General features: G+C 44.6%; 1 protein-coding gene across 4 annotated transcripts in view; it reads left to right on the top strand.

Annotated features, from left to right (window-relative positions):
• CNIH3 (cornichon family AMPA receptor auxiliary protein 3) overlaps positions 1–21,321 on the top strand; it is a 333,831-nt gene that overhangs the window by 71,210 nt on the left and 241,300 nt on the right. Inside the window, exon 1 of one of the 4 annotated variants that reach the window (XM_077938599.1) lies at positions 13,094–13,344. The exons of the other annotated variants lie outside the window; for them this stretch is intronic. Coding sequence (XP_077794725.1) covers positions 13,315–13,344 — 30 coding nt within the window. The 5' untranslated portion in view covers positions 13,094–13,314. Of the gene's footprint in view, positions 1–13,093; positions 13,345–21,321 lie in introns of those variants that run through there. 4 annotated transcript variants of the gene reach the window in all.

Raw genomic sequence — 21,321 nt, forward strand, 5'->3', positions numbered from 1 at the left:
AACTACTGTGGAATAACAGGCCCAGCCCTGCAGGCTCGGGCACGCTGTGCTGTGGGCCACAGCAACCACAGGCTCTGAGGCCTCTGGCTGCTCCAGGAGGGCGGGGTGCCAGGACAGAGACGCCCTCAGGCCTGGGAAGGCAAACTTGGAGGTGGGGTGGAGGGGACTTGAGGACTGGGTGACACAAAACCTGGTTTAGTTATTAGTGGAGTTAAGTTACTCATTTCCTTGCTCTCTTTGAGGCTCAGTTTCTTCATCGGAAAAATGGAAACAATACTTGCCCTATTTACTTAAACAGGTTGTTTTGAGGACTATATGGATGATGCCTTTCCGAGTTAGACCTGGGTTCAAACCTGAAACCCTACCGTTGCCACATGTTAGCTGACCTTGGCCTCTGTTTTCTCACCTGGGAGGCACAAGACTACAACCTACTTCCTAGCACCCTGTTAAGGCTGGAATGAGCTAGTGTAGTGCCTGGTTTATGATACATTTCTCAGTAAATGTTACCCATTGTCATCATCAAATAGGACAGTTTTGTGCAAGCATTTTGTAAACTATGGTGTGTTCTTTAAAAATGTAGGACGTTATTCTTATGCAGACTGGCTGAAATTCTGGGCTCCAAGCAACATTTGGTAAAGGGATTCCTCTTCCAATTTCCTCTCCCCCTAAGAAAGTTCCCCTTTCCTCCTGTGGTCCTCTGGAGGCTTCAGCAAGAGGCTGCTCCCATGACCCCCTCCCCTCCTGTCCCGTCCCCTCCCCTCCCCTCCTGTCCCCTGCCTCCCCTCCCTTCCTCTCCTGTCCCCTCCTGTCCCCCCCTGCCTTCCATGTTTCCTCTAGAGCCCAGCTCAATTCCTTCAAGGAGTACTGTGTCACTAGTCCAACCCCACCTTCATCTTTCTCTGGGTTCTCCTGTGACTTAGTTGTAACTGGTCCTTGCATGCCGCTGCTTATAGATTCAGACTGCTTGAGTTCAAAGCCCACATATTAACTCTGTGACATTGGGGTAAGTAATTTAACCTTACTAGGCCTCAGTTTTCTCGTCTGGGAAATGGAGGGAAATTGCAATAACTATCTCATTAGGCAGTTTAGAGGATCAGATGAGACCCTGTTCCTGAGGTAGTCAGCATGATGCCTGGTGCATTGTAAGTGCTCAATGGAGGGCAAGTATGGCTTTTATGCCACTGTGTGTTTAATATGAACATTTTTATTCCCTGACTTGAGTGTAAGCTCTTTATTATTTCCCCTTTCCCTCCCTCCCTCCCTCTGTGTCTCTCTCTTTCCTTCCTTCCTTCCTTCCTTCCTTCCTTCCTTCCTTCCTTCCTTCCTTCCTTCCTTTCTTTCTCTCTTTCTCTCTTTCTTTCTTTCTTTTCTTGAGAGACAGGTCAAGTGTAAGCTTTTGAAAAGTGGGTTATGAGCCTAGGCAACATGGCCAAACTCTATCTCTACAAAAAATACAAAAATTAGCCAGGTGTGGTAGTGCACGCCTGTAGTCCAGGAGGCTGAGATAGGAGGACTGTTTGAGCCCGGGAAGTCAAGGCTTCAGTGAGCTGTGTTCATGCCACTGCACTCCAACCGTTGACAAAGCAAAACCTTGTCTCAAAAAGGAAAAAAAAAAAGTCTTTTTTGCCATATCATGAATTGTGATATACATGTAGTGGGTACTCAGTAGATACCCTGAATACATTTTCCTTTTCATTTTGGTTAAGTTGTTTGTAAATTTGCAGAGTGACGTTACTTCACAATGATGGCATATTACTTTTCTCTATTTTCACAGGGAAGATAACTAATATTTAGTAAACACTTATTTTTGCGTCATGCTGAAAACTTTTACATATTATCTCCTCTAACTTTCACAGGAAAATCAAACCCCTAGGGTAGGTGTAATTATCCCCATTTTACCCACAAGAAAACTAGGGCTCAAAAAGATTGAGTAACTTGACTAGGATTACATAGCTGCCAGAGTTGGAATTCAGACTCAGGTCTGTTTGACTCTAAGATCTTGTTTCGTTTTATTTATATTGTTCATGCCTTTCAGTAACATTGTCTTTGTAGAGCAGATTCTAAACTTTAATTTTATTTACTGTTTATACCAACACCATATGAACCCTTGGTGTTCAGTAAAATTGGTAAACTGCCAGTTGATTACCCAAAAAATTTGGAAGTGCAAAGTCCTTTGAACAAGCCAAAGCTTTAACCGAAAGTAGTACTTTGATCCCTGTGACCTATTGCACTAAAAGTTTGGTTACTTCTTTTGAAATGATTGGCTTAAAGGCTTCATTTTGTTTTGCCACTTTGGAAATATACTCCCTCCCCTGCTCCCAGTTGGAAAGATTGCTCCTGAGACCCAAACCTTCTTATTTTAAGGAATCTTGGTTTATAGAATATTGAACAATAATGATCTTTTGAGAATGAATCTTTTGAAAATAATGGATCTCTTAGGAATGAAAATCCTTTGTAACAAAGGCAGCTAAGTATTAAATAAACCAAAAAATCAGCAGTGAAGTGCTGTCAGTGTGTCACCAGGCCTGGGGCCACATTCCCATTCCTTGCACACATATGCACGTGCATGCGTGAGCGCGCACGCGCACGCGCGCGCGCACACACACACACACACGCAGTAACTTCTCTTTGTCCCAGAACTGTGGGATGTAAAAGACTTCAGGCACAGTGATGAAGCTAGCACATTCCGTATTTACTGTCTTCCCTCCTTCCTCGCTCAGCCTTGGCTTCTGCTCTGCCAGGCCCCAGGACCCTGCTCCGTGCCACCCTCCTGGCCCCAGTGGCAGAGGATCTGCTGGCAGTCCCTGCTGCTCAGTGGAGTTTTAGTCTGCATGTTACTCTGTAGGGCGTGTGCAAGTGGGGGAGGATGAGTGAGAACTGAGATTACATCGTCCCTGTTCCAAAGGCTTCCCTGAAGTTAAACCTGATACAGCCCTTTTAGGGTAACGATGTGAGATCAGAAGGGCAGCCAACAAGCCACGTGTCTAGCAGCCACCCTTGGGAAATGGAGTTGCTTGCTTTTCCGTTAGACACTTCTCCGTACTAGAATTTCACATGTATTAAGCAATTAGACCATGCCTGGAATTGGACTAGAGAGAAAGTGATCACATTTTAATTATCAACAAGCTCAGTATCTACATGTTGATGAGAAGTATTCATACTCATAAAACAAGGGAAGCACCAATTATTATTTTTTTTTTTTTGAGACAGGGTCTCTGTCTCCCAGGCTGGAGTGTAGTGGTGTGATCATGGCTCACTGCAGCCTCAACTTCTTGGGGCTCGGGTGATCCTCCTACCTCAGCCTTCTGAGTAGCTGGGACCACAGGTGTGCCCACACCTGCCTAATTTTTGTATTTTTCTGTAGAGACGGGGTTTCACCATGTTACTCAGGCTGGTCTCAAATTCCTGGGCTTGAGTGACCTGCTGGCCTCAGCTTCTCACAGTGCTGGGATTACAGGCACGAGCCACCGTGCCCAGTCACCAATTCTTATAAACATATCAACGTGTATATATCCCTCCAGATCCAACAAACCAAACAGAGAATTGTTGTTGCAACCCAGAAAAGAGCTGTTCATGAGGCCAGGTGTTGTTAAGACACAGACTTGGAGCCAGACAGATGGGGTTCAAATCTTGACTCTGTCACTTAATAGCAATGTGACCCTGGGCAAGTGTCCTCTCTGTGCCTCAGTTTTCTCATTTGTAAATGAGGATAATAATAGTGCCTATGTTCTGGGGTTTGTTCTGACAATTACATTAAATGGGTTAATATTTTTCAGGCGATTAAAATAGTGCCAGCACATCATAAATTCTATTTAATGTTTGCCAAATATATATGCGTACGTGATCTTTCTCTGGTGTATGTGTATTCCCATGATGTTAGACGCTGCAGCCTGAGGGCCCATAGTTAAACCAAAACGCTTTTGAATATAACGCAGTCTAAGCCCCAAAACTCAACTTCATCTCCGCTCTGTTATCAAGGGTGTCTACAAGCAAGGGGTACTTGGTGTCTTGTCCTGTATTTGGATTCTTACTGAACTGCAGAAACCCCACAGACTTACCAGTGCGGGAGGCCAATTTATCTTTATACCTCAAGAGCTGAGCCTTCTTATTAAACTATGTATGCTCATATTTAGAGATATTTACTATGTGCAATGCACTGTGGTGATATGAAGATGAATAAGACTTAGTCCCCGCTCAGGAATGCTGTTTGTATTCCATATACAGGTTTGATACCTTCGGGCAAGGGGTTAAGCATTTCTGCATACGCTAGACAACTCCTCATTGTTTTATAGGCTTTTCTCTCTGAAAGCAAAGTCCATTTCCCTGAACATCAGGAGAGGGCCATCTGCCATGCCAGAGTAGTGGATGAGAGGTATTTCCATTTAAGACTGCTATTTTCTGGTATATGTATGTTTTGTGAGAATCTACTCCTAAAATGTATTTGGCAATAGATAAATTTACAAAATAGAAGCTAGGTGGCTTGAGATAAAACATGTTCTTCTCTTCTTTTCCCCCCAAAGTTTTCCTTTCTCTCCAATCCTTCAGATATGTTTCTTTTTAGACAATGATCATTAAAGCCAGATGTGGGCCTTTTCAAACTCACAACATGGCACAGGCTCAGATCTGGGAGAGTTGTAAATGCTTCTGGCGTTTGAAGGGGCAGGCTTTCCCAGTAAAGACAGAAATATTCGGACTAGCACAGTTGGATTTTATACTGTATTTGTCTATGTCTTAATTGGAATTCCTAAGATGTGATTTTTAACTTAATGGTCAATGACTTAGGTTGCAGTCTGTAGAATGGGGCCACAGGCCATTAGTTATACCCTGTGCAGGAACTCTTTATGATAAAATATTGCTGTAACTTTCTGTTAATCTTACTTACGGTTCCTTCCTGCTTTATTCCATAAAACGTCTTGCCCAGTTTAGTTTCCTAAGTGTAGCTCTGATAAAATTACTCTCCTTGTCATAAAACTTCAATGATACCCCATTACTTAGAGTATCAAATATATCTTTAACTCAACATTCTTCAAAATATAGTACAACTCTAACTTCCAGCTTCTCCCACTAATCATATATGGTTTGTCATAATCATATAGATATAAATGTATGTATATATGTATTTCTGTATTCTAGCCAATGAGACTTTGTTTATTAAACACCTGTTATATGTCAGGTACAGTATTAGACCCTGGGGGGTTCAAAGATAACTACGATTTTTATTCTAAAGTAGTTTAGGGTTTAGTAGTGGAACTAGGCATTTGAGTAAATGCTAGAGGTAAAATGTGTTATTAGATACTAAAAGAGAGAAGTTGCCTGTATTGTCTACTCCTGGGCAAACCTTATGGTAAAAAAAAAAAGCCCTGGCTGGGCATGGTGGCTCACGCCTGTAATCCCAGCACTTTGGGAGGCCGAGGCGGGCAGATCACTTGAGGTCAGGAGTTCAAGACCAGCCTGGCCAACTTGGAGAAACCCTGTCACTACTAAAAATACAAAATTAGCCGGGCGTGGTGGTGGTGCGTGCCTGTAATCTCAGCTACTTGGGAGGCTGAGGCACAAGAATCACTTGAACCCGGGAGGTGGAGGTTTGCAGTGAGCCAAGATCATGCCACTGTACTCCAGCCTGGGTGAGAGTGAAACCCTGAAGAAAGAGAGGAAGAGGAAAGGAAAGAAGAAAGGAAAGAAGGGAAAGAAGAAAGGAAAGAAGAAAAGAAAGCCCGGACTGTGGTTTGTTTATTGGCTGTGAGTTTTCCTCTCAGCTTCTCCTGTCTGTTCTGGCTCCATGCTTTCGTCCAGCTCACATATAATCTACCCTCCCCAGAGACCCAGTGCCCAATCCATGCAGCCCCATCTCCCTGGCCCACCCTCCTTTCCACAGGTCAGACTCTTGCTGTCCTGTCCTCTGGACTCTTGTCATCATCTCTTAAGTACCCTCCCTGCCTCAAACAGCTGCCAGAGGGGTTTTTCTGGAAACCTCGGTCTGATTATGTTACTCCCCAGGTGAGATCCTCCACAGCTCCCTCTTGGCTACAAGATTAATCCAAACAAACAGAAGTGTGAGGTGCCAGGCCGGTGATGATGAGACCCATGCTCAGTCTCTGGCACCTCTGTGCCTCCCTCGCCCGAAGTTCGAGTGCATTGTGGTGCCTCAGTCTGGCCTGCTGGGGTGGCATCCAGACCTGAGGAGCAGTCCTGCAACCTCCTTCCCTCCTCAGAGCTGCAGGCGACAGTGTCAGTGTCTCCCAGGGGTAAGCCCCAGCTGTCCCACCTAGAAAAGGGGCCCCAGAAAGTGGTGGTGTCTCTTTCTCAGTGCTTTCCTGCCCTTGATGCAGGAACCACAGAGGAAGCTCCTTTGGCTACTGGTTTCTGGGCTTCAGGCCTTCCTTTTCTTAGTCCGCTTTCCGTGGGCTCCTAGCAGCACGGACCTCGTGGCTCTGCCGCTGGCCTGCACTTCTCATCCTGCCTTGTTTAAACTTGATAACTGAACTCTGGACTCCTCCCTCTTGACTCACTGAGGGAAGTCTATGGATGTTCTCCTTGGAACTGCCCCTGTGAGAGGCTCTGTTACTGGGAAGAGGGAGCAGAGGTAGAAGAAGCTGGAGGGGTCAGTGGGAGCCAGTTTGCCCCGTTCCCCATGCGAAGGAGCTTAAACTTCATCCTCAGCTGATGGGCAGGTGTGGAATGTCAGTAGGGGCGTCCCGTGGTCAGCGTTGTGTTTTAAAACAATCACTATCAGCAGTCAGGAGCCACAGAGCCCAGTTGGGAGACTCAGAATTGAGGTGAGTGACAGCGAGAACCAGAAACAAGGCTGGACACATGGCTTGTGGCTGTAATCCCAGCATTTTGGGAAGCTGAGGCAGGAGGCTTATCTGAGGCCAGGAGTTTGAGGCTCCAGTGAGCCATGATCATGCCACTGCACTCCAGCCTGGGCAACAGAACAAGACCCTGTCTCACAAAAAAAAAAAAAAAAAAAAAAAGAACTAGAACCATATTAGTGTCCTGGCCAGTCATTGACCTTGATGCCATGGGGCTCAGGTAGGCAGGTAAGAGGAACCATAGAGGAGCCAGGTTCCAGGATGGCACAACCAGAGTTTACTGACTGACACTCCAAAGGGGGTTCTGGAGCACATACTCTCTGTCCTGGCTCAGCACACACCAGGCCTCCTTGGCACTGAGGTCTGATGGTAACAGGTTGCCCCTTTCCTCCCTGGCTTTGTCCTCTGAGAGAAGGGGAAAGGGGGAAAGGAGGAGAGTTGTTTCATTCTACCATAGGCCAGCACTGAACACCGCCTGGCTGGAGATGCAAAATGAAAGCCACAGGATGTGGTTTGGGTTGTCCCTGAAAAAGACCTCTGTTTATGCATGGTAGGATATTTTCAGATGAGGCTTAATGTGAGGAAAGGGAGGCTGGCCTCTCTGAAAGGCCTGCTTCTTAAAGGCACAGTGCATTATAATATATCATGAAAAGAATAGGAGCGGCAGATGCTATAGGTTTCTTCTTTATCAGTGATGCTGTCACAGTTGTGGTTAGGCCAGAGGGCTGCTTGTCGTTTCCAAGGCTCTATTCCCAGTTCAGTCTGTAACTCATGGTGTGATGTCAGATAAGACACTTCATTTTCCCCAGACCCTACTTAATAATCTGTAAAATGCTACTCCATCTTTTAGGAGGTGACAAGAGGTAGAATTAATTTGTGTTTGTGAAGTGCTTTGAGGTCCCCAGACAAAAGCCACTGTGTAAATAGCTGAGTATTCTCTACTTGGATTGAACCTGTGGGTTCGCAGTCATACTTGCATGTGGTTACAAAGTGGGTAGACTGGTTTTCATGATTTCATATTCAGATCCTTGGAGGATACCTATTTCCTTTCGGTTTCTTTCCTTCTTTCCTCCTAAATAAAAATATTATTTACTAGGCCAGGTGTGGCAGCTCATGCCTGTAATCCTAGCATGTCGGGAGGCTCAGGTGGGAAGATCATTTGAGGCTGGTTTGCAACCAGTCTGGGCAACATAGCAAGACTCCTTGTCTATAAAAAGTGAAGAAATTACCTGGGTGTGGTGGCGTACACTTGTAGTCCCAGTTATTCAGGAGGCTGAAGTAGGAGGATCCTCAGAGTTCAGGAGGGCAAGGCTGCAGTGAGCTATGATCATGCCACTGCACTCCAACCTGGTGACAGGACAAGACCCTGTCTGAAACAAAACACATTTAAGAATTAAAAAGTTTGGAGCTAAGAATGGGCATGGTAGCTCATGCCTGTAACCCTAGCACTTTGAAAGGCCAAGGCAGAGGATCGCTTGAGGTCAGGAATTTGAGACTAGCCTGGGCAACAAAGTGAGACCCCGTCTCTACAGAAAATTAAAAAATTAGTGAGGTGTGGTGGTGCATGCCTGTAGTTCCAGCTACTTGGGAGGCTGAGGGGAGAAATCACTTGAGCCCAGGTGTTTGAGGTTACAGTGAACTATGATGGTGCCTCTGTGCTTCAGCTGAGGCAACAGAGTGAGACCTGTTTCAAAAACAAAAAAGAAAAAATGGAGCTATACAGAGAATAAAATAATGAATAGCAAGGTTCCCATCAACCAAAATGAACAAACGTTGACATTTTTTTACATTTAACAATTTTTATTTGCATTTAAAAGTATTTTTTAAATAGTCTAACAACATACCATGAGGTATATGTGGGCTTTAAACCTTGTTTGTTTTTAAAATAAAATAAATAGCACATTTGTATTTCCTTCATCCCACCCACCCTGCCACCCCTCCAGCCCATTTACCTCCCTCCAGCCCCTGAGGTGGCTACTGTCATGGGTACATGCCCTCCCTGTTCATGTGTGTGCCCATGTGTGGGTGGGTGTAGTTTATCTTCCTACATGTATAGGGGAACTAGGCCAAAAATGATGCGAGTGGACAGAGAATGGAGTTCAGAGTCAAGCTGACCAGGGTTGGAGACCTGGCTCTCCCGCTTTTGGCCTATGTCCTTTGGCCTCTTTGAACCTGTTTACCGATCTGCAACGTGGCAATTATTAGCTTACAGCATTGTTGTTAACATTGGAGATAATGGTAAAGTGGCTGGCTTAATAAATGGTAACTGACATTATTAACCATTTCTGTTTTTATCTCTTTTTCTAGATGGAAAGCCCTTTGAGAACAGAGACCCTGCCCGCAGCGTGTATCCCTTTGTATAATTTACAATGTAGCCTACCTAACTTTTTTTTAAACACTGGTTCTTGCTCTGTCACTCAGGCTGGAGTTCAGTGGTGTGTCACAGCTCACTGCAGCCTAAACCTTCCAGACTTAAGCAATCGTCCCACCTCAGCCTGCTGAGTAGCTGGGACTATAGGCACATATCACCGTGCCTGGCTAATTTTTTTTTTTTTTTTTTTAATTCTTGTAGAGTTGGGGGTAGGGTCTCTCTATGTTGCCCAGGCTGATCTCAGACTCCTGGACTCAAGTGATCCTCCTGCCTTAGCTTCCCAAAGTGCTGGGATTACAGGTGTGAGCCCCTGTGCCTGGCCAGTTTGTTTCTTGAGGAAATGATTGCAATGCCTGAGCTTCGCTTCCCAGCCTCAGTTCAGATGCATGTAAGGGCTGTTGCAAAAGCTAACTGTGTTCTCAGTACACCTGGAGAACACGGGGAACCATCTGGCTGAGGACAGAAGCAGTGATGAGAAGAGGCCTTTCAAATTTTCCCCCGGGTTCTGTTGTTGTCTATTCAAGTTACACATTAATTCAATATAGTGGCAGGAAGGAGGAGACACAGAGCCACTTCATGGGATCTGTTTTCTTAACAATCATGCCTTATGCATTGCTGTTGTTTCAGGTGCATTTTTGCAAGACTGTGCACTCACACGACCATTGAGAGGCTCATTATACAGTGGCCCTCCCAGGCCCTCCGTGGTTGGGTGTCCGTCTTTGTCAGAAAAGGGCCAGCAGGGGGCACCAAACCCGCACATTTCTGCCGGGAGAGGGCGTCTGGGTGAGGGACAGGGCCTGAGGCTCATGTTCCTTCCCTCCCTTTGCTGGTATTTGGACATTTCTTTCCACAGTAGTTTTAGACTCCCACAACGGCAAGGCAGAGAGCTTTCTTTATTAAAGCAACAAACAAACAAACAAACACCCCTCTCCTTCAAACCTCATCTCCAACAGCAGCAGAAGCTGTCACCACAAAAAGCTATTTCATTCATCTTTTGATTTGCATTTGTTCATCTTAAATCAGGGGCCAAGGGCCAAGAGGGATAACATGATCTACCTGAACTGAACTGGAACATACTTGTCTAAGTCCTATTGTTTCCTATAAGGACCTTACAATAGTTTAGTTTATATGCGTACAGGTTAAGAATAATCATAGAGTTTCAGACCTGGGCACTAGATAAAAATCATCCAGCCAGGGTTTCTGAGTCCACAGTTAGACTCCAGCCCCCAGTTTTTGACATCTAAATCTGCACACTAGCTATATTATTTGCTTAGTATTTTAATATCTACTCCTGTAAAACTTACATAAGTGGATTTTAAAAAGACCACCATCATAAATGGAAAATTACTATTTTTCAAATACATATTAAGATAAAGAATTAACATTAAAATAAGCTGGGCATAATGGCTCACACCTATAATCCCAGCACTTTGGGAGGCTGAGGTGGGCGCATCACTTGAGGCCAGGAGTTCAAGAACAGCCTTAGCAATATGGCAAAACCCTGTCTCTACGAAAAATACAAAAAGTAACTGGGTGTGGTGGTGCGAGCCTGTAGTCCCAGCCACTTGGGAGAGTGTGGTGGCAGGATCACCTGAGCCCAGGGAGGTTGAGGCTGCAGTGAGTCGTGATCATGCCACTGCATTCCAGCCTTGGTGAGAGTGAGACCCTGTCTCAACAAACAAACAACAACAACAACAAAACCCCCATTAAAATAGAAACCCCTTCTCTGCCTCCCATACCACCTCACACTCCTTTATTTTGCATGTGTGGAGCCTAGGCCAGAGAAGTGACTTGAATTGCCCCATATCTTGGTGAGTTGCAGAGCTGAGATTTAGCTGGGTACATGGTCCTCTCTGGCACATGGCTATGACTAGGAAGAAAGAGTGGTTAAACCAGCAGGTCTTACTCTTTGGAATTATCTTTGACAAAGTTTTAGTAGGCAGTGCCCACTTTTAATGTTTTTAGTGTTTTTCCTACTGCTCCTGGAAGGTGAAAGCCAAGAACAGGAGGGTCTGGGTGGGGGTCTAGGCTATTTACAGTTGCATCAATTTGATTACCACTCTTTAGCAGTGAAAAGTGTTGAGTACGCACTCCCAGCAGATGTATGCTCATTTATTTGTACTTTTATACATGCATTACTGTACCAATATATTATGCTCATTGTAAAGTATACACAAATATTAAATCAAAAAACATGATAAAGAAAATGAAAGCAGTATTTTGAAATGTCTTGTTAACTGCAATGGTTTCATTACTGTTGTCAGCTAATAATATCTTGAGCACAATTACACTTAGGGTTAGATTCCTCATTAGCAACAGCATGCGCCAAGCCATGTTTCAAATAGTCTTTTGGTAATTTGAAAACTTTTTGGCTGGCTCGTGAGATCTGATTATATTGTCTTGTTTGCCTCTGAAATGTGGCTAACAACTTGTCAGGTCTGCCTCTTTCTTGCTGTTTGTCTTATTTGCATTATTTCTTCAGCCCACAGTTTCTTTTTAGAAAAAAATTTAAGCCTCTTGCCCACTTTGGGGATAGTTAAACGCTGAATCTTCTCTGTAGTTCCACTTACCCAGGCGTGTCTATATAATAGGCCACATCATGCTGAATGAGAGCTGAGAAGTGGAATCGCCACTGTCAACCCATCCATGTTGTGGGATGCCCACTCTTCCCCCAGGATCACTCAAGACCCTGTGACTTGTGGTCACTGATGAGTGGACCAAGTGAAGGTATGAAGATCGTTGCTTAGAGTGAATATTAATAAAACTTAGCTTATTATGTATTTAATTGTATAAAAATAAATATATAAACATTTTAGTATTTTCTTCTTGTACCCTCTGGATTGTGTTTTATGACCCACAAATGTAGAGAAAAAAAATCCATGCACTACCTGGGTGCGGTGGCTCACCCCTGTAACCCCAGCACTTTGGGAGGCTGAGGTGGGCGGATCATGAGGTCAAGAGATTGATACCATCCTGGCCAACGTGGTGAAACCCCATCTCTACTAAAAATACAAAAATTAGCTAGGCATGGTGGCGCGTGCCTGTAGTCCCAGCTACTTGAGAGGCTGAGGCAGGAGAATTGCTTGAACTGGAAGGTGGAGGTTGCAGTGAGCTGAGATTGTGCCACTGCACTCCAGCCTGGTGACAAAGTGAGACTCTGACTCAAAAAAAAAAAATAAAAAAAATCCACGCACTTTGGCTTGGCACATAAAGCCCTTCACAGCTCAACTTACCTTGCTGACTTCATAGTCAACTCCAGGTGCTACCATTGGGCCACATCTATGGGCTTCCCACAAGACTATGAACCCTAGAGGACCGATATTGCATCTTATTCATCCTTGTGTTTTCAAAGCCTAGCTCTGGTCTTGAACTCCAGCCTCAAGCGATCCTCCCAGCTTGGCCTCCCAAAGCACTGGGGTTACTGGTGTGAGCCATGGCATCGAGGCTTTTTTGTTTGCTTTTCAGCCCCTAGAGGTCTCTTCTAGACCCCCTCTTACTCATTCAGTCACTGTGACAACCTTATGACATATGCAGGGCAGGAGGCCTAGCCTCGTTTTACGCTGAGGAAACTGAGATTCAGAGATACACAACAACCCCTGCAGCTCCAGAGATGCTAGAGATGAAAGGTTCCTAGATCTCAAAGCAAAAGGGCTGCCATGAAGAGTCATGGGCTTTCTGCCTTTGGGGTTGGGCTCTGCAAACCCTCTGCATGCCCCAGGCAGTGGTGCTGGCCCTCCACGTCTCTGTAGGCTTCCCCAGACAGCCTGGCCCCTGCATGTGTCTGCGCGGCAAGAGCCGATAAGCCATTCGGCGCCTGCCACGGACAGAACAGCGCTGAACAGATGGGGCAGATTGTAAACTTTGCAGCACATTTTCCTACCCTCTGCCATCATCGCATCATCCCCGCCAGAAAATCTGTCTCTAGGCAGTGCTACAGTGACACACTCTTTCCTTGTGAGCCCTTCCCAGCCCCCCTCTGTTTTTTTTGTTTTTGTTTTTGTTTTTTTTAGGAGATATAGGTATAAAGCCAGATGGCTCCACCCACTTCCCCAGCTCTGCTTCTGTTTCAGTGACAGGGAAATTAAGAGCTGTTTTTAGGGGATAGGGGAGGATTTCACCTGGATCCTGGAGATGGGGCATCTTGCATATTGTGATGGCCAGGTATGACTGTTCTGGCTGTGGAATATATTTGTGTGTGTGTGTGTGGGTGGGGGGGGGTATCTCAGTTTCTTGCATTTCCCCCTATCTCTCTGTTCTCTTGACCTGATGGAGGTTGGCAGCGGTGGTGGGATGACCGCCATACCCCCATGGGGCAGTGCTGAGCATGCCTTGGAGCAGGAGCCTGTTCTGCACACCCCATAGTGTGTGCAGAAATGCCAACTGGGAGCCTATTTAATGGAGCCATTTCATAAATCGGGATGCTGAAACTCTGATTACACATAGCATTTTTGTAGGCTGCGGTGGGGCTGATCTCAACCCCACAGGGTTTACTCACCCCCATGGAGTGGCGTTTGATGCCTCGCCTTCCAGGACGTTTCTCTCTGAGGGGAAATATATTCCTTTTTTTGTAGTTTATTATTATTATTATTTCAGTGGTTTTTGGGGAACAGGTGGTGTTTGGTTACATAGATAAGTTCTTTAGTGATGATTTCTGAGATTTTGGTGCACCATCACCTAAACAGTGTACACTGTACCCAGTGTGTAGTCTTTTATCCCTCACCCCTCCCACCCTTCCCCTTAAATCCCCATAGTCTATTATATCATTCTTATGCCTTTGTGTCCTTATAGCTTAACTCCCACCTATGAGTGAGAACATACGATGTTTGGTTTTCCATTCCTGAGATACTTCACTTAGAATAACAGTCTCGATCCGGGTTGCTGCATTTGCCATTAGGGAAATATATTCTTGTCTTTTTTATTTCTGAGCAAATCTTTGCTGAGGAGAAACACTAGAATGTTATTACTGCCAACCCAGTGGAGGTGTTAATGCTGTGTGCTGGGCCTTGGGAATAATGGGGGTGCCTTGAGGAGGGTAAGGAATGCAGAATAGACCCTTTCATCATAAAGCTTGATAAACTGAGCGATCTTTAGCAAGTGGCCGGTCAGCATGCTTATGGTTCGCTACTGAAATCTGTAGACTGGATAATGGAGTGGTGTTCATTTCTAGTGCTTAGAAGTCTGAGGTTTATGCACCTTAGAGATGAATTCTCTAGATACCCTGGGGAGGCTTTAGCAGCAGAGCCAGCCCTCACCCGAGGTGGCCACAGACTGCGGCGATTCATGAACCTCATACTTTATGATGCTCTACAGCTTTCTAAGCACTTTCAGATGCATTATTACTTCAATAAACATTAACTGAGGGCAAAATACTGGGGATGCCAGGCAGACTTGGTGCCTGCCTTCAGACCTTGTCTTATTTTTTATTTTTATTTATTTAGTTTTTTAGAGACAAGATCTCTGTCTCCCAGTCTGGAGTGCAGTGGTGCAATCATAGCTCACTGTAGCCTTGGACTCCTGGGTTCCAAGGGATCCTCCTGCTTCAGCCTTGCTGGGACTACAGGCATGCACCAACACACCTGCCTAATTTTTAAAACTTGTTTTTAGAGACAGGGTCTTTTTATGCTGTCCAGGTTGGTCTTGAACTCCGGCCTCAAGCGATCCTCCCACCTTGGCCTCCCAAAGCACTGGAGTTACTGGTGTGAGCCATGGCATCGAGGCTTTTTTGTTTGCTTTTCAGCCCCTAGAGGTCTCTTCTAGACCCTCTCATACTCATTCAGTCACTGTGACAACCTTATGACGTATGCAGGGCAGGAGGCCTAGCCTCGTTTTATGCTGAGGAAACTGAGATTCAGAGATACACAACAACCCCTGCAGCTCCAGAGGAAAAGAGGAAGAAGGAGAACTAGAAGCCAGCCTTGGGATTTCAAGTTTACTCCTCCTTTTGCTTCGTATGGAGGAATAGTGGTTAGAAACAGGTTTTCTTAAGATCCAGGCATGGTGCAATGGGTTGAATCTCTTAGTGGTACCAATTACGAGCATGTGATCTTGGTAAATTACTTTACCTTTTTAGCCTAAGTTTCATCATCTATAAAATACCTACCCCACTGGGTTGTTCTGAAGATGAAGTGAGATAAAGTTTGTAACACTGTTAGCATAGCTCTTGGCATAGAGAAAGCACTTAATAAATGGCAGTTACTACTATGGTTATTGTATTAGTCTGTTCTCATGCTGCTAATAAACACATACCCGAGACTGGGCAATTTATAAAGGAAAGAGGTTTAATTGATTCACAGTACCACATGGCTGGGGAGGCCTCACAATCATGGCAGAAGGTGAATGAGGAGCAAAGGCACGTCCTACATGGAGGCAGGCAAGAGAGAGCTTGTGCAGGGGAACTCCCTTTATAAAACCATCAAATCTCATGAGACTTATTCACTACCATAAGAACAGCACAGGAAAGACCTGCCCCCATGATTCAATTGCCTCCCACCAGGTACCTCCCATGACATGTGGGGATTTGGGGAGCTACAATTCAAGATGAGATTTGAGTGGGGACACAGCCAAACCATATCAGTTATGATTGTAAGACCTGCCTGACTTCAGATTTGGAGGTGCCAGGGAGAAGCCCAGGAGGCTTTTTGTCTACAGTGTGTGTAATTTACAATTAAACATTCTGCTGTTTATTAAACAACATTCCATTTCATTGAAACCCTTGAAAACTTGTAGGAGGTACCCATTTGCCAAAACTGATTACTTGCTTTGTTGGCTGTGACTTATGTGAAGAAAACAAAAAAAATCCTTGCTATTAATATTAGTATTACTATTATTATTGATTATGATGACAACTTCTATTGCTACTACTACTACTAATTATTATTATTATTATTACTATTAAACTTTACCTAGATATTACCTGTATGTTTCAGGGTAGGAGAATACCACTGATACATTTCTTGCAAGTAAGAAGGACCTGGTGTGGTTTATGAGATTTGTTTTTGGAGACAGAGTCTCGCTCTGTCACCCAGGCTGGACTGCAGTGGTGTGATCTTGGCTCACTAAAACCTTTGCCTTCTGGGTTCAAGTGATTCTTCTACCTCAGCCTCTTGAGAAGCTGGGACTACAAGCCTGTGCCACCATGCCTGGCTAACTTTTTGTAATTTTAGTAGAGATGGGATTTCGCTATATTGGCCAGGCTGGTCTCAAACTCCTGGCCTCAAGTAATCTGCCCTCCTTGGCCTCCCAAAGTGCTGGGACTACAGGCATGAACCACCGTGCCTGGCCTATGTGATGTTTTTATTCAGGGTCTATAATTTTGATTTTATGTCACTGATGGAGCATCTTTATTCTCTGGTAGGGAACAGGCTTCTTTTTACTCCCATCCTGCAAAAAGAGCACTGTGAAGCAGACCACAAACCCTAGGAAGGTAAGATTTACAATAACAAGAAATTGAGAAGACTTAGTGCAGGAATTTAAGATGGGGAAACAGGTGCTTAATAACCAAGGATTCTCACGTAGAAGCAAACTTAACAGATAAGACCCCAATGACAAGTGTTCTTCACTGTGTATACTCAGTTTGAGGTAGGCACAGCAGGAAGATCAGGGTGTGAAATACTAGCACCTTTGTAAAGGCTGGTCAAGCGGGTAGCCACTGCCCTGCCTGGGGATAGAGAGCTCCTCACCAGAGGGTGCAGGAAGGAACTGGCTCTTCTTCGTGCAGCCCTGCATGATTCTTCCGGAGATAACTGTCTCACCCTTTTTTTGGCACATCAGCTACGGGCCCTCACTGCAGGAACAGTGATTTCAAACAACCTAATCCACAGGGCTAATCCTGGCTGGCAAATTCTATTTTTGCAAAGGTACATAATATAAAATAGAAAGATGAACATGCCGGGTTACATGCAAATTCATCTGTCCCTCCCTGTCTCCCTCCCTCTCTTCCTCCCTTCCTTCCTTTCTCCCTCCCTTCCTTTCTCTCCCTCCCTCCCTCCCTTCCCGCTTACCCTCCTTCCCCACTTTTCCTCTTTTTCTCCCTTCTCCCTTCCTCCCTTCCTTTGGAGTCTTACTTTGTCACCCAGGCTAGAGTGCAGTGGCACGATCTTGGCTCGCTGCAACCTCTGTCTCCCGGGTTAACTCAATTCTCCAGCCTCAGCCTCCCAAGTAGGTGGGATTACAGGCATGCACCACCACACCCAGTTAATTTTTGTATTTTCAGTAGAGATGGGTTTTCATCTTGTTGGCCAGGCTGGTCTCAAACTCCTGGCCTCAAATGATCTGTAAACTCCAGGCCTCAAGTGATCTGCCCACCTTAGCCTTCTGAAGTACTGGGATTATAGGCATGAGCCACCACACCGGTTCCCTCCCTCCCTCCTCCCTCCCTCCCTCCCTCCCTTCCTTCCTTCCTTCCTTCCTTCCTCCCTCCCTTCCTTCCTTCCTCCCTTCCTTTTCTTCCTTCCTTCCTTCCTCCCTCCCTTCCTTTTCTACCTACCTTCCTTCCTTCCTCCCTCCCTCCCTTTCTCTCTATCCTTTCCTTTCCTTTCCTTCCTTCCTTCCTTTCTTTCTATCATTTCCTTCCTTCCTTCCTTCCTTCCTCCTTCCCTCCCTTTCTCTCTCTCCTTTCCTTCCTTCCTTCTTTCCTTTCCTTCCTTCCTTCCTCCCTCCCTGCCTCCCTCCCCTCCTTCCTTCCTTCCTTCCTTCCTTCCTTCCTTCCTTCCTTCCTTCCTTCCTTCCTTCCTTCCTTCCTTCCTTCCTTCTTTCTTTCTTTCCTTCCTCCCTCCCTCCCTGCCTTCCCTTCTCTTTCTCTTTCTTTCTCTTCTCTTTCACTTTCTCTCTCTCTCTCTCTCTTCCTTCCTTCCTTCCTAGTATATTTAATGTTGTTCTTTTCATTCCTTCCTCACTTTCCTTTCTTTCAAACGCTAGGTGTTTTGTTTGGTGGCATTTGAATCTAATTTCTCTCACTGAGGAACAACATACATGCTGTCATCTGATTTGAGCTCTCTCTGGGGTATGTTTGGATAAGTCAGGGCTTCTGTTTATTTCCCTGGTTTTGTGCTGTCCTGATTTAAGGCTTAGATAAGGGTTAAGTTTAAAGCACGTTTAATCTGTGATACATTTCTCCAAATGAAGGAGTTCACATTTTTCTGGAGCCATTTAATTTCTGCCATATTTATTTCCCCACATAAATTATCCTTTGCTGAATTGTTCTGTGCATTGGTTTTGCTGGTGCATCTTCTGCTGTACTAGTTTATTCCAATGAATATGAACCACGGTTTTCTTTGTTTTGTTTTAATTCTGTATTGGTGCCATACTAACCTGAGAAATGTCAACAGTCAGGGAGGTGCCACTTACGTGTCACCCTTGTTGGAAGAACTGTGGATCACAATCCTGGCTGCACGTTAGAGTTACCTGGGAGCTTTTAGTAACCACCTGTACCTCACCTTCAAAGACAAAGGGCCTCACTTTCAAAAGTTCTCATTTAATTGGCCTGGAAAGGTCTCAGGCTTTAGCCTATTCCCAGAGGATTCTGAGGTACAGTGAAAGTTGAGAACCATGGCCAACCACACCACTTTCAGATCATTCTACAAGACTCAGCTCAGGTTGGTTTCCCCTGAGATGCTTTCTCTGACCGTCCTCGCACCCACCAAGCCCTGGCTCAGGGCCTTTTCTCTATGTTCACAGAGGTACCCAGGCTCTGCCTTCTTTCTAGTGCTATTCTTCTGTATTGTAATTTGTTTATTCTATCTTCTTTTTAAGTTTTAATATTTTTTATTTCAATAGCTTTTGGGTTACATGTGGTTTTTGGTTACATGGATGAATTATACAGTAGCAACTTCGGAGACTTTTAGTGCCTCCATCACCCGAGTAGTGTATTCTGTCTTCTTTAAAAGCTTCTTGAGGTCAGGTACCATATTTTTAAAAAATCTTTGCTCCCTCTGCACTTAGTACATCTCTGGGCACATATGCACCAAGTGAATGTGTGAATCCGTGAAACAACACACAAATTGACCAAGAAGTTACCACAGTCAATTTACAAGTCAGGTTGTCCCACACTTGTACCTTTTCAACTACACTGACCATATCTTTTTATAGGACTCTTTTCTCAAGATGAGCCTGCTGTCTTAGTATGTCAGAGAGTTGCCTAGTCCTGGAGCCTTTGGAGCAGAGTTTAAAAGTACGAGCTTGTTTAAATTCTAGAGAGAGCAGAAGCAAATGCTGGTGCCCTGAACTACCCACCACCGCAGAGCCTTTGAGAGGCTCATCCACCTCCCTGGATGTTCTGGTGACTGGGGCCTGAGGAGTCAAGCAGTTGCTAGGTCCTTCCTGGGGACTTGTGTTAAGACAATTGTCATCTTCTTAGCCATGGTACATGTAGCATAACACATCTCGAGATTTCCCTGAAACTCTAGAATAGAAACCTGGTCTGATACTCCAGGACTGATTCTGGCATTGAAAAGGCTGCAAATGAGTAGGATATATGCCAAAGTCCTTAGAATACCAAGCTCTCTTCTAAAGAAGGCCAATTTTTAATAAGAGGTTACCATGATGCCTTGTTTGAGAATCCATGTTGACCTTGCAGGATCATTCCAGGGATTATTTTCAAAGAGCCTTCTTAGAATGAGCCTCTTAAAAGTAAACTCCATGCATACAGGAACTTTGTTTTGCCCATCTCTGCATCTCCAGGGCATATGGCAGTGCTTGACACACAGGAGAGAGTCAGTATATTAAATTAATAGGTGGATGGCCGAATATAAAGTTCTCTTAGCTCCATCTTAGAGCTCTGCTGCAATAAGCAGAGCTCTGTGCTGGGGAAGAGGACTGCAGACATTCATAGACACTGTCATGTCTGCAGTGGGTGTGCTTTTACCCTAATAGGGGTTGAGAAACTCGTGGACAAACTTTGAACCATCACCACCATTCCTCATCACCCTTAAACAAATACACGAACTGAAGAGATGGTGTTAGTACCTAATTTTCTTTAAAGTCTGGTTTTGGGGAGAAGTGAGCCTCTAACTCTTGGTGATTTTCAGTCCTCATAAATTACTGTCTGCTTAGCTGTGGGTATCAGTCCTATTGGGACCAGGGCAGCAGTGTCACACAACTTGCCTTGGCCTTCTCCATCTAGATTAGCTAAGGGTTTAGGTTGGTTATAGCTTTCTCTGCACTTGGCTATTCAGGTCATATTTACCATAAGAGTTAGCTTATACTAGAAATGATGGAGCAAGACCAAGGTCAGTTTCTGCAATTGAAATGAGGTCATGAGAACAGTCATTAAAAACCTAGAGCTGCACTGTCCAGATGGTTGCTGTGATGTTGACTTTATGTGTCAACCTGTCTGGATCAGGGATGCCCAGCTGTTTGACTAACACTTATTTCGGGGTATGCCTATGATGGTATTTCCAGATGAGAGTGGCATTTAAATTGGTGGACTCAGTAAAGCAGATTGCCCTCCTGAATGTGAGTAGGCACCATCCAGTTTTTCAAGGGCCTGAATGGAACAGAAGGCAGAGGAAGGGAGAACTTGCCTCTTTTTCTGCCTGACTGCTTGAGCTGGGGCATCAATCTCCTCCTGTTCATGGACTGAGACTTACACTATTGGCTCCCCTGGTTCTCAGGCCTTCAGACTAGGACGGAACTACACCACCAGGCTTCCTGGGTCTCCAGCTTGCAGACGGTAGATCATGGGACCTCTTAGCCTGTATGATTGTGTGAGCCAGTTCTGAAAATTTTTCTTTCTCTATATGCATGTATGTGTATGCTTGTGTGTGTGAAATATACAGATCACATATTATATATTTTATGTGTGTGTACATATGTTATATGTACATATGTATATAACATATGTTATATATGTAATTATATTAAATAATATATGTAATATACACATCACATATACATTTTATGTGTGTGTACTCTTCATGCAGAAGTGGCAGGCAATATGTATATATACACAATATGTATGTACACACATAAAATATATAATATGTGATATGTATAGTTTATATTATATATATATTATTTAATATGCATCTCCTGTTGGTTCTGTTTGTTGGGAGAACTTTGACTAACATAGTAGCTACTAGCCACATGTGGCTATTGAAATTGAAATGAATTAAAATTAAGTATAACTAAAATTGATTTTCT

This window comes from Macaca mulatta, chromosome 1, assembly GCF_049350105.2.
Source record: "Macaca mulatta isolate MMU2019108-1 chromosome 1, T2T-MMU8v2.0, whole genome shotgun sequence".
NCBI lineage: Eukaryota > Metazoa > Chordata > Mammalia > Primates > Cercopithecidae > Macaca > Macaca mulatta.